Here is a 21493-nt window from a genome sequence, read left to right on the forward strand (position 1 = left end):
AACTACATTCTTCATTTTAATATAATATACTAACACTGAGAGTTACAACGTCCACGAAAGAAATAAAGTTGGTAAAACTTACTCAATTGCCAAATTATATATTTGTGTGTATATATATATATATATATGTGTACTACTATATACGTATCATATATATATATATATGTACATGTATATGTATATATGTACATATATATAATATATATATTATATATATATATATAATGTGTGTGTGTGTGTGTGTATGTGTATGCTCTCGGAAGTATGCTTCTTTTTTTTTATTTTTTATTTTTTTTTATTTTTAGAAACAAAAACTAAAAGAGCATGCGCGAACCCAAATACAGTGTGGCAAAATAATACATGACTTTGCTAAAAAGATATTTCATGTTTTGAATGAAAAAGTATGATGAAATAAAATATAATATATATATATATATATATATATTTATATATATATATATCTGCATGTGTATACATTTATATATCGAACAGGGAAGTTTTTTTTTAGTTATGATATTAGATGTTTTCGTGAAATACTAAACTATTATATAGCGCAAAAAAATTACAAATGAAACTAATGTAAGTATAAAATAAAAAATTCTGGAATAATTTTTATTCCCTACGTCTCGTTAAACTTATTTAAGTGGAAGAGAAATATCATTGATAAAACTTATACAAAATATTTATATTAAATTCATATCATGCTTTTCTATGTGCCAGATGTTGCAATATTTACCCATGTTTGATTTGTACTCTATGACTAGCCAATGTACTTCTCGATGCTGCAGGTATCATTAGAAAAGGAAGAACTGATCATGGGCTCGAGGAACTAATTACCAATCTTTATCGATTGAACGTTAATCAAACTTTGATAAAAAAAAAAAAAGGAAAAAAAAAGGAAAAAAAAAAACAAAAAAAAAAACAAAAAAAAATGAAAATTTATTTTCTTCATCTTTTCTCTTTCTTCTTGTCTTGATTTACTTTGTTTCTAAAGTCATGTGCAGTTATGTATGAAGTGAATTATACAAAATTACGACACAGAAAATTCTTACCCGCCGTTTGTTATTTCCTCTTTTAGCCACATCTTATAAGCTGTCATTATTACTGCCCAACTGTATTTGGTTTGGTCACAACGTTACATCAAATGCACTATTCCAAGAGTCCAGCAGCAAACATAGACTCAAGCTCATATATATGCACACCATTCACACATAACAAACATACTCTACGCTAATGCGTACACATAAAACACATGTATGATTTTAAGAACACACGTTTTAAACGCACGCACAGCAACAGTTCAAATCTTGTTCGCGCGCGCGCGCGCTCTCTCTCTCTCTCTCTCTCTCTCTCTCTCTCTCTCTCTCTTTCTCGTTCTCTCTCTCCCTTGCTCTCTCTTTTTTTCTATTCATATCTCTCTCTCTCTCTTTCTCTCTCTTTTCATTCATTCTCGTCCTTACGTTTTCTTTCTCTCCATCTTGTTCTCTCACTCTCTTGCTCTCGCTCGCTCGCTCGCTCGCTCTCGCTCTCTCTTTCTCTCATTTTCACTGTCACTCTCTCTTTCTCTCTCTCTCTCTCTCACTCTCACTCACACTCTCTCTCTCTCTCTCTCTCTTCCTTTCTCTCTCTTGTTCTTTCTTCCCGCCTACCCCCCGTTCTCTCATTTCACTCTTTCTCAAGGATGGATTCCCTCGAGTTCTTCGGAAGCAGCGGACAGATTTTTGGGGCACATCGTGCACGACACACGTTAGTCAATCGGCCATTTGTCGTCGGAGGTCGTGTGTGAATGGCTAAGGGAAATTAGATCGGAGGGTGGTGCTGGAGTGGACGTCGGGGGTTCAAGGTCAACGAGGGCTCGGTGCAGGTGGGCTTGGCCGGGGGTCAGGCTCGCTCACTATGCTGTGTGGTATACCGGTTAATCCACCAGTAGGAGGAGCTGAAGTAGGGCCTCCAGCCCCACCGCCGCCTACCGTTGGACCCGTAGGGCCTGTAGGACCCCCGGCGCCTGCACCGCCTGCAGAGGAGTTCGGTCCGCCACCACCCCCACCACCACCGCCGCCGACGACGGAATGCCCACCAGGAGGTGGGGGTGCAGAATCGTGAGGAGTCGTTGAATGCGCCTGTTGAACGGGCAGCCCCCCGGAATAGTATCCGCCGTTGATTCCCTCAGGGTAGCTGCTGGAGAAAGCGAAAAGAAATTGGCCACTTCGATAAATGCCTTTTACAAAGTGCCCAATCGATCTTAGGAAATCCAAAGGTTCGAACGCTTCTAACCACGTTACTTTACACACTCGATTCTCTTTCCATGTAATACGAGTTAACATCTGCTTGAAAATCTGTTTCTGTAAAAATTATGATATCTTTTTCCCCGGTGTAAGAGAAACAAATGCAACGTTACTAAAAAAGTAATACCCTACGCTGATTTCTTTTTTATTATTATTTTTTCTATTTCTTTTCTTCTTTTTTTTTTTTTTTTTTTTGTTGCTTTAAATTAAGCTGAGTTCTGTTTATTTAACATACGGACGAAGCTTACCCGGTCGAAGAAAGGAAGTATTCCTTGTTCACACAGTTTCGTAAGCAGTCAGGTATGCGACCAACGATAGCTCTTCGTATTTCACTGGCTGCCATCTCACGAAGTTCGGTGCAGCTTGCGTCGCTGTAAAATGCTGCGTGTGGTGTACACAATAGATTGGGTGCGTCTTTTAATGGACCTATAGAACATACAATAAATACATTATATTATTTATTTCTTTAATAATTCGTAAAATTAATCAATTTTTTAATTGTTTAATTTTACAAATTATTTTGATAATCCAATATTAATAAAAACAAATCTATTTTTATAATATAATATCTATTTTTATATATAAATATAATAACTTATAATAACTTGTACAATACATATGATTTATTAATGAATTCATTAGAATTGAATATACTACGTCAATGAATCATTAAAAAATCGTCATCAAATTATAGCATTTCTGAGCATTATATAGTATATTTCAAGAAACAGTATTTCTTAACTTTTAACTTAAAATACATAATAATATAATAGCATTATAATAATTCATCAATAATAATTTATTTATTTCTTAATTACCACTTTTCTTAATGTAAAAATTATTTTTTTTTATATATTTTTTATAATATATAAATTATAATATATAATATATAAATTAAGATTTAATTTAATTATTTTATAATATAATTTCTATCATTTCAAAATAATTTCTATTTATAATAAAAAATAAATATTTTATGGCACTATAAATGAATGAAAATAATCGGTATTGTTACATAGATTAGAAAGTTATTTTTATTGTCAAGCGTTACCTCTGTCGTATAAGCTTATGTTATCCGATAGCAAAAGAAAATTAGACGATGAAGGGAAACATTAATCACGTGAGAGAAGGTTAGATATGGATAGATAAAACTCACACTGTGAGCACTGACCCTGAAAAACATTGTATGGCTCATTTTCATGTACATCTAGTGCTGCTGCACGAATTCTGCCTTGTTTTAACGCTGCGGCCAAGGCATCATCATCAACCAGACCACCTCTTGCTGTATTAACTAAAAAGGCGCCAGGTCTCATCTATAATAAAGAATGATTAAGGTATAAACAATTTATACTAATTGCCATTTTTTGAAAGAAAATAATAAACCATCTGTATTCATTTAATTCTTATGAGAGAATGAAAGTGTAAGAAAAAAAGTATTTCTAAAAAAATTTTTTAAATTAAAATTGTAATACCTGTTTGATAGTGAATTCATTAATTAAATGATGATTGTGCTCGTTCAAGGTACAATGCAAGGATACACAATCTGACTGGAATAGCAAATCCTATAATAAAACATAATTATAAAATAATATAAATATTATTAAAATTAAAATATTATACTATTAAAAAAAAACGACTAATATCAAACCTGTAATGTGTAGACCCTGTTAAGACCAAGAGATTTCTCAATTCCATCTGGTAAGTAAGGATCATAGAAGATCACGGTGAAACCAAAGGCTTTGGCACGCAGGGCAACTGCAGAACCAATCCTACCTAATCCAACTATTCCAAGTGTGTCACCCCGTATCCTTGCACATCCTGTTGCAGCTTCTCTAACCTGAATAAGATCAAATATTAAATTTCTAATGATTTCATGAAACAAGAGAAAATAGAATTCAATAGTTTGATCTTGGGATAATACAAGAGCAAGAATTCTTCTTTCTTTTAATTATATACAATGCTACATGATATTAATAGATAACAATTATGCGTAATGTTCGGTCAATATATAATATAAACATAACTATTTGTATAATTGTATTAGGTTTAGATACAATTTATCAAATTCATATTCCTTCTAAGGACAAAATCATAAACTCTATATAGCATTACATATATTTCGAAATTTTTACCTGTTCTGGACCTGTGAATTTTTTCCCTTCACGCACCATGTTTGCTAACCAATATGTACGTCGATATAAATTTAGAATGAGACAAAGAGTAGTATCAGCTACTTCTTCAACACCATATCCAGGCACATTGCACACAGCGATGCCGAGTTCACCTGCTGCTTTGACATCTATATTATCTACTCCAGATCCAATTCTCACAATAATCCGTAATGTTTTAAATTTTTCGAGATCTTCCTTTGTCAAAATTATAGTGTGCCACATTAATGCACCTACTGCTTCATTTAATACCTATAGAAAAATTATATCTTGAAAAATAATTACAAACAACAAAATATATTTATTATCTATTTTCAATTCAAATAAATTTTAATAACATATATTTTCATTTTAAATGATTCACCTTTTCATGAATTTCTGATGTAGATTGTGCATCACAGAAGGCTACTGTTGCAACATCTTTAAGAATAGGCATTTCTATAGAGCAATCTCGACCATCTAACAAAGCTACTAGTGGTCGTGTCTGAATGGGTCCATTTGCAATAGGACCCCTCAGGTTATCCATTCGAGGGCGTTTGGGCATCATCTTCCGTTTGTCCATCGGTCAAACAGCCCCCCCAATTTTTATATTTTTCACTTGTACTTTCAGTGTCACTAAGAATGTCTACTTTCTTCCAAGGATATATAGTCCACTGATAAGAAAGCTTCTGAGTATGTCTTAAAATATAATTTTGCACTTTTATGCTTTGTCACACAAATTGCTTTTGTAACACTGATTTCTGGTCGGTTTTTGGATAAGGACCGCCGAACCTCCAATGCATCACGACTTGTTGAATACCGTCTCCTAAAAAATTATAAATAATTATAATTCTTTAAAATACAAATTATATAAGTTATATTATGTTTGTATATATATATATATATATATATATATATATATATATATATATATATATAAAACATAATTGTAATCTATTCTTATACAATGCAAGTCCCAATATTTCTTATGTAGATTTCTTATAAATATTTTATATCTCTTATAATATATTATTAAAATTAAAAATTGTTTCATTACACTAATTAACCATATAAATTTTTATAATTAATTTAAATAAAATTAAATTATATATAATCATACAATACAAAATATATTTTTTTAAAAATAAATTAAAAAAATTTATAATAAAACTTATAAAAAATATTATACTAGTTTTTTATTATATTAAAGTATTGAAAAAAATGTAATATGTATAAAATACGAGTTTCGGTCAATAAACATACATTTCGACGCCTTCATAAATTTTTTCGTAAAAAAGAACTCCATGTGGCACGCAAGATCAACATTTTACTCGCGAATTCAATATTACATAAAAATGAACTCAACAAGACATTAATATTCAGTTAAATAAAAAAAATTCATTCCTTTACGGAAAGTGAAACACTTAACAGCATGTATAAAACCGAATGTTTTAGGTTACCTTGAAACGCGCCGGCTTAACCTGCGCAGTGCGTATGTTCAGCAGAGTAATAAAAGTATTTGGAAAATGTAAAATATCTTAAGAATATAATGCCGGTATTATGTTAAAGAAAAAATACATATAAACTTTCTATACTTCAATACGAAGAAACAGTAAAACGATCGCACAGAACACACCATGTATCGAAAACGAAATTACTAGCTGGGGCAAATGTTTTTGGAACAGTTAATAGAACGCCTGGCTTTGGTTAGTGGGTCGACATTTTCAGCCCATTTTCGGCAGCAATTGTAAACCAATCATGGTGCATTTGCACATTTAATGACCGATTAACTGCTTAATAACTCATAAATTCCAATTTTCAAAAATTCAAAATATATGAAAATTACCAATATACAAACAACTATACGAAAACAGAAAATATGTTCGATCAGAGTCGATTTAGTACCCGGTGCTTTTATATGGCGGAACGGAAAAATGCTGAACCAGCGAAGTTCCATAAGAAAGTAGAGAAACCGACACGTGGCGCCCTCCTCAGACGCCGTCACTACACAATACTTAACCAAGATTATCAAAAATAAATCAAACTTTTTTAAAAAATATTTTGATGATATGATATTTTTGACAATAGAGACAATTTAATATTACTATTTTTACATAATAGCATATTCGTTGATGAACTACAATTCAAATAGTTTCTTCATTCAAATATAAAAAACTCTAACTTTATATTAAAAAAATTACAATGATTACTTCTAATATCATATACTTTAAAGTTAATTATTACATTGTATTCAAAATCATTTCAAATAACAATTTTTAAATCTTTTGTTTATTATTTATTATTCTGTAAATTATATCAATAATTTTTCTCATTTAATTTTTGTTATAACCATCCATAATATGACAAAGATTTCGTTCGTTACAAGTACTCGTAAAGATTTCGTCACAAAATGTATAATATGTATTTAGTAGGACCATCGAAGCAAGGAACATTCCATGTGGTAAGGTTAATATAAGATAAATGATATATTAAGAATGTTGATCTATTGGTCAATATACACAAGCAATCGGAAACAGTCCGTAGAGAAGGCTACAAAATGAGATCGCTGCTGGTCTCAGCGAAAGCGAGGATGCGATACTAACGTAGAGTGCAAACCCAAGCACTTTGACTTGGGCACATGTTGTGCCAACTCAGCGAAAATGCAAGCTCATATCATCAAAAGGAGGAGAGGCAAGGAAGCGAGATTAAGCCCTTGTTCGACAGCTGGCAACGTATATCATACGTAATACACGTACGAGAATAGCAGAGAGAGCAATGTGTAAAGGAAGTACATTTAGAAAGAACTCTACATTTATTATAATGTTTCATGTATGTAAATATAATATAAATATATATATGTATGTAATATAAATATAATATGTTTAATGTATTATAGTCATTATATCATTTATATTTATAATAAATATAATATTTTATATCTATATTTTTGAATAAATAAACAAATATTTAAATAATAAAATTTACTATTCATACTTTTTTCCAAATTATTTATCAACTTATAAAATTATATTTTGTTTGAAATTTCATTAATATTTTTTTAAATGTATAAAGTTAAACTATATATATAATTAATGTTTACAAACTATAAAGTTAATTCGTAAATATTTTTTTAAATCAGTAAAAGCTTTCTAGAAGTTATCAAAAGATGTTGAAAGAGTTAAAAATTTATCGAGCTTTTAGAACGAACGTTTCGACTAAGCGGTCGAATTCAACCCTTTAGCTTAATCTCAGTGTGCAACAGAGTTTTTCGAGTTACAGATACAACGATGGAGGGTGGCGGTGAAGAAGACGAGAAGGAGAGGAGAGGGAAAGCAGAGCAAGGGTGGGGCGACGAAGCTGCCGATGGGATGGGGAGCTATGAGGGCGAAGTTATCCAATTATTGTCTAACCTGGGAGCAACTTTACTTGGCGGAGAACCGTTGGTGGGAGGAAAGCTCGTCCTGCCAGCTCTCTCCCTTCCTACAATCGAGCCACGATAAAGTAAAGTTTGTTTCAAAACTTGCCGCGCGGAGAGGTGACTAGGTTTTTGTTAGTGACACGTGAAATTCAAACGACTTCATTGCGATAATAATCGCGCAAGTTTTTAATATCGATCAATGAAAAGAAGAAAATTCAGATTCAAATCAGGATTCCATAAATTAACTCAAAAGTTCATTAATAATGATTGTAACAAAACTTTTTCAATGTGAATGTTTAAAAAAATAACGTGTTATATTGCCTGATATATGATTAGATACAAGAGAAATAACTGTCAAGTAATTAAAAATTATATTATTCTCGACATATAAATTTAATTATATTAAAAGTTGCACATTTATTAATTTTTTATTAATCTTTAATATTTTAGTAGATTAATGTAATAAATATTTGTTATAATAAATACTATTATCGATAAAGAATTAATTAGAATCAAATCACTTTAATACAACAAAATCTTTATTATTTAAAATATTTTATTCGGGATGTTCACTGATAATAAGTTAGAAATAAATAAGCTTATTAGGAAAGTGCACTAGCGATAACATTCATATTATAATGACATATATAGCAACGTGAAAACCTTTTTAAAGCGATGTATTGTTAGCATCAACAGATACTTATTCTAGGTCAATTTTAAATATGGATCATGCCATTATTTTAATTAAAAAACTTGAAAGTATATTTCAATTATTTTTATATTTTTGAATTTATTCAGTATATTAAATATAATCATTCAAACATAAATTTATTTATTTATAAGTAAAATCATGATATATTTTATTTAAATAACTTAACATATAATATATCGAAAAATTAGTATTAAATTTGTATTAAAATTTTATTTTATTAAAAAAAATCTAGTTATATTCTTAAAGTACTTTTAATTGCACAAAATAAAAATAAATTTTCACATTATAAAAAAAAAATCTTGTATGAAACATTGACAAATAAGATCGAAACAAGAAATATATCCAAAAAAAAAATTAAATATTAAAAAAAAAATTCATAAAATTATAAAGATAAAAAATGTCATAGTATTGTTAGAATATCTGCAAGTCCTCAAACAATGGACATAAAAAAAAATCTATAATAAATATATACTTAAATAAATATCTTTATTTATTAGAAATAGTATTTAAAAGAAATGAGAAATAAAGGACGAAAAACTGAAAATGTAAAAAAAACAAACAAAAATAAAAAATAAAATAAAACAAAACAAATAAAAAAAAAATCTGTCAAGTACTAAAATGAAGAAAGAAGCAGAAGAAACTTGTCCAATTATAATGACGAGTATCAGTGTCGGCGTTCGGGCATTCTCATCCTTGGGTACAACGGAATGATCGGAAAGGGGAGAGAGGGACTGTTGCTCTGGTACCTTCCGCCTCCGCGTTCGTCTTTCCAGCGGGTAACGAGCGACGGCCATGAGTGAAGCAAGGAAGGGAGGGAGAAAAGAGAGTAGGAGAAGAGGAGAGGCGACTACTTAAAGTTGGCGGAAAGTTTGGTTCGGCAGCAAAGTTAACTCAGTTAAGTTCCCCGCTCCTAAAGCGAAACTTCGGTTCTCCAACGCCTGCCCTGCCAGCCTGCCTCTGCCTGCTTACTTTCCGTCCTCTCTTCTTCCTTCATTTCATACCTTGCTTTCCAAGTATCTATCCTCTCTTCCTTCTATATCCATTCCTCTAGTGCTGCACGAATAAGCAATGTGTTTTGGAATTATCACTTTTCTGTAAACTTTCGCCACGATGTTTCGCCGTGGCGATCGATTGGCATCGACCCGACCGGTGTCACTCTCGTTTGCTTGCCGTGCTACTTTCCGTACACCAGTCGTATCAATTTGTGGTCTAACCAGACCCAAAGCGAAACATTTTGTAACCAGAATGAAAAGTTTTAAAGTATTATATGCGGATAAGTAAAGGAAAATATATTTTTTTTAATTTGAGCGAATTAAATCGAAAAAAATTTCGGAATTTTATGTGTTTATGTTCAAGAAGATCTTCTTTTAAGATCTCTTAAGAACATTTGTATAAATTCTTAAATTTTATTGAACATAATTATAAAGTTTGAAATATCAAATAATGATACGATAAGAAAATTTTATGTAACAATAAAAATATAATTTAATGAATAAAAAAATAAAATTTTATGAATAAATAATTAAAATTTAATTTTTTTCATTTAAATAAGAAGCTACTATTTTTGTGGTATAAAATTATTATTATATAATATATTATGTAGTTTAAAAATTAATAGTAAAAATATTAAAAAATTTTGATAAATAATACGAATAATTTTTTTAGACAAATATTCCAAGAAAAAATACTGCACGAAAGTTCAGCAGAGATCGCTAATATATTGATTTACAATGTTTTTTAATTATTTATAAATTTTAAAAATATAATAAAAAATTATATTACTTATAAAATGATAAAAAGTAAAAGTGACTTAGAAACAGCTAGGTGAAGTCTGTAAACTTGGACAAGATGTTTCAGGAAGAAAGATGTTTCTCCCACTTTCCAGAGAACTGTTCCCCTTCCCGTTCTATGTAGCAGGCAACGATCGAAATTCCAAGACGAAGTTTGCGAGATTCCAAGGAAAGCGTGAGTTTCGCTCGTGTTCATCGTTACCCTTCTTCGAACGTGTACATGTATAGAAGCTTGTAAGCATCGTTTTGTAACAGACACCAGTCAGCATGGTCGAGTACTGTCCCTCCTTTGATGGTACGCCAGAGCAAAAAAAGAAACCGGTCGAGTCGGTACTTACGAAGAGGTTTAGCTTTCAGAGTTCGCGTATGTAGTTCGAAAAGAAGTTACAACCGTTCTCCCAGTCAAAGAACTTTGTTGTATGGTTTTCTTTGAATCAAAATTCAAATATAATGAAAAACAAGTTTTGTACTTAACTAATTCAATTGAAATTATAAATGGCTTTGTTGATTGTGAAAATTTCTTTTTGGGATCTCTTATAGCATTATTATTGGAAATTTTACAAATTAAACGTTACTAATAATAACAAACATAACTTGCATAATAATAATTATAGTGATAAATTGAATAAAATTATACAAGAGAATTTTATAAATTGTGTTGTATAAAAACTATGCATATACAATAAAAAGTTTATAACTTATAATTTACTAATGTTATTAATTAAAAAGTTTTTATTTTTTATTTAATCCTAGAAAGTTATTAATTCTGGAAAATTATTGAAAAAATTATTAAGCATTACATTGATATAAGTATTACATTTTTTTTTAATTGCTTTAATATTAATTTATTTATATGATAATATAAATTTCGATAAACAAATGACTAGGTGTTTTAATCTTTGAGTAAATAGATAATACATTTGAAAATTGTAAAATTTACAGAATGATTCATTAAATACAAGATAATACTTCGTATCTACGTTAAAGAAAATATATACAATATGTTTATATGTATATAATAAATTGTGAAAAATTTTCGAAATGAATTTTTTGTTTCAATACACATTAAATTAATTAATTTTTTATTATAAATTATTTAAATTCTTATTATAATAATTTATGTTAATATTAATAAATAAATTACTGAAAATATAAAAAAGAGAGCATTTTAATTATGTTTAATATCTTTTTTTTTTAATAAACATAATAAGTAATAACTGTTTCTTTCAATTAGTCATAACTTATTATCCATATATGTTTGCGCAACATTTCTTACATTATTTACTTATGTAAATTCATTCAATGAAGTATTACTATACATCTATGAATCACTTCATAGATTTGCTTTATGATAATAAAGAAAACTAGCACGTTAAAATTTTTTTTTTCGTACAATTTTAAAACTCAATTAACTCGTTTAATTAATTCTTTTCGTAATGTGTTAAAATAATCCTATTATTTATTGAGATAAAATTATAAAAATGATCAAAAATTTATTAAATTTAACAAGTTATATTGATGTATTGATCTTGAGATCATTTCTGAAAATATTTGGAATAAATATATGAAATAATGTTAAGCGCATTCGAAATATGAATATTCCCTTCTCTCTACATTTAACAAATATAGAAATATGTATTAATATATCAATATTTCATACCAATCAAATCGGCTCCTTCAGTGACTCATCTAAATTTGCGATTAGTATTCAAATATGCGCGAGTAATAATTAACTTTATGCGATTCAATTTGAAAAACATTTGACTTGCTATGTTCAATATCGTTGTTGGACATTTACTTTGGCAAACTATTTCTCGACAAAAGTTACGAATCCATTCAAGCGCCGCGATTTGTGTTCGCGCGAACAACGGTGGTAACAGAAAAATTCAACGTTAAAGATTTCCAAGTTAGTGGAAACTTTTAATTAGCCACTGACAAAAGGCGTCGCCAGTTACGTTCGTTGAACAAAAGCGATAATAGGAGCAACGACGGTAAACTGACGGTACAATCGTTCGCCGCTTCAAACTTTCAACCAGTAATAACCTACAGAGCGTGCAGCAAAGTGTATATGGGGGAAAGTACAAGAGCACGGACGGACTCGAGCCCCTCCACATATTCGTTGCATTCATATTTGAAACCTTGAAGACAGAGAGAGGCCGACAGGTGGCGAATGGAACGAGTCGAACACACGGAATGCTTCTCAAAACCGTTTAACATCCCTTTAAGTGTCTTCATGCTGGCCGACGAGTGACGTTAAATCAGATCTGACTGTGCGCACACGGTTGCAGTCTGTTCAAGCATTACGATGCAAAGAATTGTTACGGCATCTCTTGTACGAGAGATCATTCATTCGCATAACTCTGCTTCGGGTTAAGAAGAATTCGATCGAGAAGCATACATAAAAAGAACAATGCCAATGCGGCTCAAGACATGTGCCAGCTCGTCCCTTTCTATTCATGAGTAGGGAACGCGATGAATATACCCTTGTTGAGTTTCAAAGTTACATACACTCCGTCGACTTCCCCTCCCCCTCTTTACAGTTCTCTATATCCTCTTCCGCTCTGAATCAGAATTTTCCACATAAACCGCGACAACTTTTCTTATTGTTTCCGCACCCATTCTGGACGCGCTTCACGGAATAAATCACTTCTAAAGAAACAAAGAAAGTCGCTCGTAATACTTTTCATATATTACTACTACTTTTATACTTCAAGAGATATAAGATGAAAAAAAAGATGTAAAATAGGTTAAATAGTAATTATTCTGGAAACATTGAAACACAATCATTACTTGTACTATTGGCAAATTTCCCAAACAAACCAATTCGAATTGAAAATCTTGTTACTCTAATTCCAATTAGGAAGAAACTTGGCGAGATATTAATTTGATTTGAACGCGAATATATAACTAGAATAGAATTTTCCCATGCAAAATCTACTCAATGAATGATTTCTAGAAATATAATAATTTAACAAATTTAACATTCGAAGAAATACGTGCATTCGTATATCTATATCGTATATGATCGAAATGTCGAATATATTATTTAAAATATTTCAAATCAATCGTGCAAAGAAAAACTAATAAGATTTAAAGAAATGATAGTCCATTAATAACATCTAGTGAGCTATAACCCATTAGTTGCAACGGTTACATCGGGAATAAGTTTGTCCACGTATTAGAGGGCCAATTTATAACTTACTTCACGCTCGCCAATGTCCCCGCGCAAGAACGTCCATGAACGACCCAAGTATGTGAGAGAATACGCGTTTAAAAGCGACCTCACGGGGCCGTGAGTATATACAAACGATTTTCTCTCTCTTGCCTGAACGCGCGATTCTCCAGCATGGAAGCAGCAGTAACAGCAACGATGAGTGTGTCGCGTACACTTGTTTCGTTGTATTGTACCCAACACACATACGTGTATGCCTATACGTAATACACGCACAAAACTCGCTTTTCGCCTCTTGGTTGCTCTTTTGCCTTTCCCTTTTTTTCTCTCTTTCTACTCAGTAATCGTCCCCCAACAGTCGTACACGTTTGTCGCGTTGGCTCAACCTATGCGCGCGCGGCGTACACCTATACAGAGTTACAGCGGGTTAGGACAAGTGCGTAGAGAGCGGCAGAGAGTAGTTTCATGGAGTTTAGTTCCTCGTAGTGGATATGGCATCTTGACTCCTAGTAGTGGAGTGTGGCAAGCAATGGCCGGCCCGATCGATGTCTCGGCAACTTCCCACCCTCGACATTTTGCCCCTCTCTTCACGACACGTCCCCTCTTACCCTCGCCCCGCTTTGGCACCCTACTCTTCGGCTTTCCTCATCCCAACCGTCAGACTCGCCCAACCACCTCCCGCTGTCCCCGTCCTCCAACACATCGAACTAAATCCCGGAGCTGCTTACTGCTTCCAAGTCTGTTTACAATGGCGATGCGCTACCCCCATTATCTTGGGGTCGTATTTCACGTTCGGGCTACATCACATTGAAGACAACGAATTTTTTTTACTAAAACATGTATTGTTTTTGAAATGTTTAATATTTCTCTCTATCTCTTTCTTTTTCATGTTTACAGTATTTGTATTTATTTTATTTCATTTATGGCACAATTTCTATAATCTTAAGGTATTTCGGATATTTTCAGCTATATAAGCATATTATTTAATTAACTCACTCGAAGATATTATCAACGATATCATAATTATATATTGTGGGATATATCTTTTATTGAGCAATGAATATGAAGATATATATGTGACGCATATTATAATATTATCTATTCCATTACATTAAAATATTTAAATGATCTAAATGATTAAATATTTAAATAATATGTTGTTTATTATTTAATGAAAAATTTATCTTTATGATTTAAAATAGTTCTAGATATAATTTATAACATAACAAATGATTAATTTGTAAATATGATCAATAATATCGTTTTTATATTTATTCCGGATTGTTTTGCGTTATGTACATTTATCTATTATTATAGCTATCCATGTCCATTTTCCGCGAGACTAGTAGAAATGAATAGCGATATCTATATTTTCATTCCATTGTAAAAGCATTGTAGAAATCGATTGCCTGTAGCCTGAATAACATAGCAGTAATTATGCTTTTCCTATTCTCGATTATTTGTACAAGAAGAAGCGGCCCATGACGAAAAGAAATCAGAGTGCACACGAAACAGTTTTCAACGTTCCGCTGGCTGATCACATAGAAATTGTCATATATCTTTTTTGCGAATTTATACGATACGCTCTAATATCCATCAAATACGATTTTCAAACAACATTTAATATACAATACTTAATACAAAAGAAATATAATTAAAGTCAATTTTAGATTTATAAACATATTTCTTTTAATAAATTTTAACATTAATACATCTATTGCAATCTAAAATATTTGTTAAATAATTTTTAACTCTTTTTTGTGATATAATCTTTTCTTATCGTATTTAAGTATCTTTTTCTTTTACATATTTTTTTACATATTTTACATACAATATATAATTCTATAAAAATATTTAATTTTTTATTATATCTTTTATATAAATATAATAAATGATTGGAATTTTTCAAACTATTATGTTCAATATAATTATTGTTTTAATTAAATATGAAAAAACACGCTCTTTATTGTAGCTTTCTGATTACACAACATATAACGGAAAACTTTATTTTTATGTTCAAATTCGACGATAAAACCAAAAAGAGAAGAAACGTATTCTAGCACGTCTCTTTCCTTTGAGAGAGACATAGCATATCCAATAGTTGAGTCAGGTCAGTTTGCTAGCCTTACATAAAAGAGACTAAGTAGTGACAAAGAGAAAGAAGATACGAAACGTTATAAGATATACAGATAGGATAAAGAGATGAACCTGAAGAGAACAGTACTACGAGAGAAGTATCGAAGCAAAGAGAGGAGGAGTTATAAGAAAACGGGTGGGGGCACCTGTTACAACCGACTAGCTCGTTCTTTCGCTCTCCCTTTCCCTCTTTGTCATGCACTCATCCACATGCCACTTAGGCTGTTACATTGAAATTTCTATGGAACGATCGGATATATACAGTGCTTCTAAAATGAGCGAGCAAACTTTGAATATATATACTAAACGTTTCATCTATAACGAGACAAGAGCTATATAATGCTCATGTTTACTATAGACAGGAACTATTCATTAATTGTCTTTTATTAAGACGATTTATCAATTAATATAATTGTAAAAAAAACTTCGAAATAAATATTGGTTCTTTAAGATCTGTCCATATTTTTCAAGTTTATTAAATCAAAACTTATGTAAGTATTACTTATGCATAGTTTATAATTATTACAACTACTTCCTTACGTAAATGTCACCAAATATCTTAGAGAAAAGTTTTAATAATATGCACATATGTCGATAAATTTTTATATAACAATAGTCATTCGATAAGTTGCAATCTTCGTTTAATTGATTTTCGAAGACTAGCGATATTTATCTTTAGGATAGAAAATAGAAAAAGATCCCGTGGATACAGAAAGAAAAAAAATTTTCTCTCGAATTACGATTATCTTTTTTTTACGATAGAGGTTTAAAAGAATGTTTAAAAAAAGATTTAAAATATTTTATATGTTTTTATCTAATAAGGTTCTTACATATTTTCAAGCTTTAAATTTTGTCATGATATAATTTAAACACTCATAATACTTATTAATATAAAGAAATAACTTTATATATACATTTATATTTTCATAAATGAATTTATATCATTGATTTAATTTGAATTTTTTATTAATCACTAATATGATAAATTATATATTATCATATATTGCGACTTTTTATAAAAGTATTCTTTAAATAATTGGCTAAAGAAATATTCAATTATTGTTGAACGAATATAATATATATACTATAGAAAATGTAGAAAATAAAAAAATACATGCTTAATCTGAACAAAATGAAATAAACATTGAAATTATTTATTAAATTAAATTAATATTTCCACGAATAATAATTTAAAAAAAAATCAACATTATATTTTTTCCTGAATCAGAAAAATCCTCATAACAAATATAAAATGACCTATAAAAAAAGTCACTTCGGTACTTGTTAAAGTAGGATCTATCCCCCATTGCGAAGATAAACAAAAAGTACTCGAAAAGCTTTGCTTGCTTATTTTAGAAACAGCCTGTAGAGCGTCGCTTCTCTCTGCAACCGTGGACAATCGACGTAACCACTCTCTCGTGCCTTTTACCGCACTTGTACGGATCCCGGACGAAGTGTAACGATGCCGAGAGATCGATAATAACCGCCGCGGTTTGGTTCCACCCGAGTCTCGTACGAGACAGGGACACTTTTTTCCTTCTCCTCTCCCCTGATAATCTGCTATCTTTCTCTTTATCTACTCGGTTTTCGACATCTCTTCTCTTGTTCCTTTTAATAGCAATTTTAAGCTTTAATTATATGATAAAAAATGACGGATAAAAAAAGAATAATGAAAAATAAAATCTTCACAAACTTGGCTTCTTTTTATATTTATTAATCCACACAATTATTTTATTTTTTGAAATTTTTATTTGGAAAATAAATCTACATTTAACGATAAAAATAATGATTAATATTTCAATAAAATGAAAAATTTGAAATAGATCATAATATAATAATATCTCTAATATTAATATTTGAGTAGCATAAAAATCTAAAATATAATATTTCTTTAATTTTTCATATTCATATTATCGCATTATTATCAGTGCAAGCGATAACATTTCCAAATAGTTACGTACATTCATGATACATATGTATCCTATCAAAGACCATGCAAGTCGTATAATGAACTTATTTAGCTCAGCATATATTATATGATACGATAATACGACAACGAGAAAATATAATCAAACGAACCACGAACGCTCGAAATGCTCTTTATCTTGAATGCTCAATAATAGATATTCGTTTATATAGTCTTGTAAAAAAAAAAAAAAAAGAATTATTATCAAATATTTAATTGAACTTTAAATTTAGAAAAGAATGTTGCTTTTCAATTATAAAATTTAAACAAACAAACAATAATTAATTTCTGTCGCGATCTTATAATTTAACATAAATTATGAGTCAATAAATAAATTAATAAATCTAATGAATCTAATGAAAATTTTCCTAATGTATCATCTCACTTGATCTGATTATATTCAATCAACAGCTAACAAGTATCAAAATTATATATATCTACATGACAAAACGAATTCTCTTCCTTCTTCTTTTAATAAATGTTATATTATCATGTATACATTGTAAGATAATAATCGAAGAGAGAATCGAAAAAAGAAAAAGGAATTCAGCAATGAAAATATTTTTCTAACTAAAATGATCCTAAATAAAAAAGAAAACTCTATTGGTTAATTGATACTAACGTGAAAAGTAATCTTCTTTGTCAAACTAAGAACAATTTAAATTTCTCGAAGGATAACGCCTTCTCTTTTTTTCTTTGGACTACTAAGAGAAATGGATTTACGCGGCGCCAACGAGGAAAACATAAATATACAAAACGCCGCCGCGCGCATACACACCGTCGACCGTGAGTGGGTTTCTAGTAAAAAGAAACAGAAGTGTCGCGACGTGAATACAGGTCACAACATCGCTGAATAAGCAACCGAGCGCGTGTATATCGCTGCCCTCCACGTTCAGCAAATTACGTAAGGCCAGAACAGGAGCTCGTTTAAATACCGACACAATCAACGATGAATAAGTTACCGTGTATGTGGCGCGTGTGCACACTGACGAAATAAAATAAGGGAAACGTACACGACGCGTTCGTTCCATATTCGCGTTAAATTCGGCAAAAGTTACGCAATCCGACATACCGCTTGGCGCCGACGTCCTTTAGGATATGCCATTAGCCTTTAAACAATGCTTATATATCGAAATTTTTAATTTTAAGGGTTTTCATGTGATGATATGATTACATTAGAAATTTTTTTTTATTCTTCCTTTTTCTACATTGTGATAATTTATTCGTATAGTTAAATCATATTTTCATATTATTAGGATTTATAAAAAAGATACAATATTACATTTCTAATATTTTTCAATCGTTCAAACCCTACATTTCAGATTAGTAGGTCGTTAACATGCTTTATCGTTTCGAACGGAAGCTTGTTAACCGAGTCCAAGCAAGAACATCGAACTCGTAGAAAAACTAAACCAATGCGTGTATTAAAGTGTACTAAAGCAGAAGTATTTATGTTACGAAATACTATTCTTCATTTACAAACTGTATAAATACGTATATAATTATTTTATTTTAAATTTACAATTAATTCTGTTGTAATCTTTTTAATAAATAATAATAAATAATAATTGTAAAAAATTTATTAAATTATTAAATTAAAGAAAATATATATAATTAATATTTAATTGTATGATGTATCTATTGCAATTTTGCTAAGGAAATAAAACATCGTAGTTATTCTGCTTCATGATTATAACTTTATGCAATCATAAAAAAATAAATTATTTTTAATCTTACTTGCAAAAAATTTTATTTTTTTATCGTTAAAAATGATATTATAAAAAATTAAATATTTTTTAAAAATAATGTAATTAACGTAAGGATTAAAATAAATTTTATTAACAATATTATATTATGAGAAAAATGGGCAATATATCGAATTAAAGAATGCGGGTTATACAAAGCATAAAAAATTCACACGACAACAGTGAGACACCTGGAAACACGACGGAAAAAGTTGAGAACCACTAAGTGCGTTTGCAGTGTCACCCACAAGTACAGAACAATAATCGTTTTCTTAAAAACATTCGCTCAAACTTTCAGAGGATGTTAATTTGTAATACGAACGCGGAGTAATAATTAGCAACACATATAAATGCGTATTTCTAAATTATATTATCTCTTAAGAAAATACTTTAGAATAATCAGAGTATACAGATCTTTCGTATGAAAAATGCATCATATAATATGAAGTATATCAAGAGACAAATACACATGAAAAAAGACAAACTGTCGATGGAAGGAATGAGAGATACAAATGAATGATATTCTAGAAGCGTCTATCCAAATGGCGGTCAGCCGCATGACACGTATACTTAACAGAATAAATGATTTACATCAGATTGTATTGTACCATAGACATTTCGCTCTGCAGATATACTCTTTGAATGATAAATCAAATATTTTCAGTATCATGACTTATCAAAATGTAAAGAGGGAGTCACGCGAACTTAATTCAAACGAATTCAGAATTCAGTATGCGCATTCAACATAAGTGAAGAAGAACTGAAAATCTTCAAGATTTCGTTAAGATTTCTTTTTATATATAAAATTTCAAAACATAACGCAAAGTGCTGCCATCTAGCAATAATTCATAACAATTTTCATACTCCTTTGATATGTCAGAAAATTCACCTAGTTCGCACGTGCATTTTATAAAACAAATATAATGTAAACAAAATTGTTGATTTATTTAATATAATAATTTATTCTGTATAGATAATTTGTTTCAAATGTATTATTATTATAATTTTTATATGTATACATGTATATATATATATATATATATATATATATATGTAATAAAAAAAACAAATAATGATATTTAATTAGCCATTGAAACTCTATCTTAAAATGAACATGTATAGTAAATTTGTTGCAAATTAAATTAAGGAATCTTACATATCGATTCACAAATAAATACACTAAAAGAAACGTGAGAAGTAAGAGCATGTAACGTTTCATTGGAGAGGTTGAAGCGTTACCGAAGGTCAACGTCAAGATACGATTACACACAATTCAGTGAAAAAGTATTTAAATATAAAATAAAGAATAAAATAGAAATTAAAATCTCTATAATTGATTTTAAAAAATAAAAAATATATAAAAAATGAAAAAAATAGAATAATCGAGCAATTGGCAGATAGAAGAATGAATAAAAAGAAAGGCGCGTGGTTCGTTGCTGGCGCGGCGTCTCCCGCCATATCACTAGTTAGCATACTCGCACACTAAGTGTCATACACTTGCACAAGTAGAGGCATGAAACGAATAACTACGTATGCACTGTATTTGTACGCACAAGTACAGACAGAAGATAGAAACGCATACAAATACACACGCACGAACCCGCGGAATTTTCTCCGGTGCGTGTGTGCACGCATGCACCGTGCACACCAGGGGCCGCGCGAGCGACGCACACGGCGTATACTGAGCTCTTGGCGGCGCGATCTACGTAAGAAAAACACTCACTAACCTGTCGGAGGCGATTCTCCCTGTATTCCTCGGTTCACGGTACTCCTAGGTACTCGTGTATTTTCACCGGCTACACTGCGATCACCAAACTAATCACTCTCTCACACGGCGTTCTTACGTTGTATCTTGATCGGGGGTATACGCGCGGCGCCTTGATTCTGTATTTCGATTCACACGATTCTCACGGTGTCCACGGGTGACTTCAAGCCTCCCGTGGAACGATATTCACTCGGATATGGGCTCTGGGGTCACGCGCGCCCGCCCGACGCCCCAGTTGTTCGCAAAAATCCCTCGATTCGATGAAAAAATTGGTCGACAATGCGCGGAACTACGTTCGCGACTGTCTCCCTCGCTGGAGGAAAATGGCGGCCCCCGGCCATCCGAGTGACTCGCGCG

The 21493-nt window shown here is 30.9% G+C and overlaps 1 protein-coding gene and 2 long non-coding RNA genes across 7 annotated transcripts; 2 read left to right on the forward strand and 1 right to left on the reverse strand.

The window, feature by feature from the left end:
* Window positions 1–916: 916 nt before the first annotated feature.
* CtBP (C-terminal binding protein) lies at window positions 917–21485 on the reverse strand. Of its 5 annotated transcripts, none has more exons than XM_012489292.3 (8): window positions 21099–21485; window positions 4818–5258; window positions 4418–4705; window positions 3934–4122; window positions 3758–3847; window positions 3457–3598; window positions 2534–2711; window positions 917–2175 (listed from the first exon to the last, which is right to left on the reverse strand). In XM_012489292.3, exons 2-8 carry the CDS (start codon window positions 5013–5015, stop codon window positions 1845–1847), a joined length of 1416 nt encoding a protein of 471 aa, XP_012344746.1. In that variant the 5' UTR covers window positions 5016–5258; window positions 21099–21485; the 3' UTR covers window positions 917–1844. The 5 variants fall into 5 exon arrangements, with proteins under 5 accessions (XP_012344746.1, XP_012344742.1, XP_012344737.1 ...); XM_012489288.3 differs by having other exon boundaries at window positions 917–2178; XM_012489283.2 differs by having other exon boundaries at window positions 3442–3598.
* Window positions 6962–8352, forward strand: LOC116414793 (uncharacterized). Its single transcript, XR_004225355.2, has 2 exons — window positions 6962–7261; window positions 7712–8352. It is a non-coding gene; the product is annotated as an uncharacterized LOC116414793 (long non-coding RNA).
* On the forward strand, window positions 9429–11056 carry LOC147657635 (uncharacterized). Its single transcript, XR_015292050.1, has 2 exons — window positions 9429–10527; window positions 10608–11056. It is a non-coding gene; the product is annotated as an uncharacterized LOC147657635 (long non-coding RNA).
* Window positions 21486–21493: the final 8 nt, after the last annotated feature.

The sequence above is a fragment of the Apis florea genome, unplaced genomic scaffold (genome assembly GCF_048593485.1).
Source record: "Apis florea isolate Af1SG1 unplaced genomic scaffold, ASM4859348v1 contig_3036_pilon, whole genome shotgun sequence".
Taxonomy (NCBI): Eukaryota; Metazoa; Arthropoda; class Insecta; order Hymenoptera; family Apidae; genus Apis; species Apis florea.

Coding starts and splice junctions, on each gene's coding strand:
- CtBP (XM_003690131.4), bottom strand. CDS start 5,015: ATGGACAAACGGAAGATGATGCCCAAACGCCCTCGAATGGATAACCTG. Junction 4,706..4,817: donor CATCAGAAATTCATGAAAAG/GTGAATCATTTA, acceptor ATTTTTCTATAG/GTATTAAATGAAGCAGTAGG. Junction 3,848..3,933: donor ACAGGGTCTACACATTACAG/GTTTGATATTAG, acceptor GTTTTATTATAG/GATTTGCTATTCCAGTCAGA.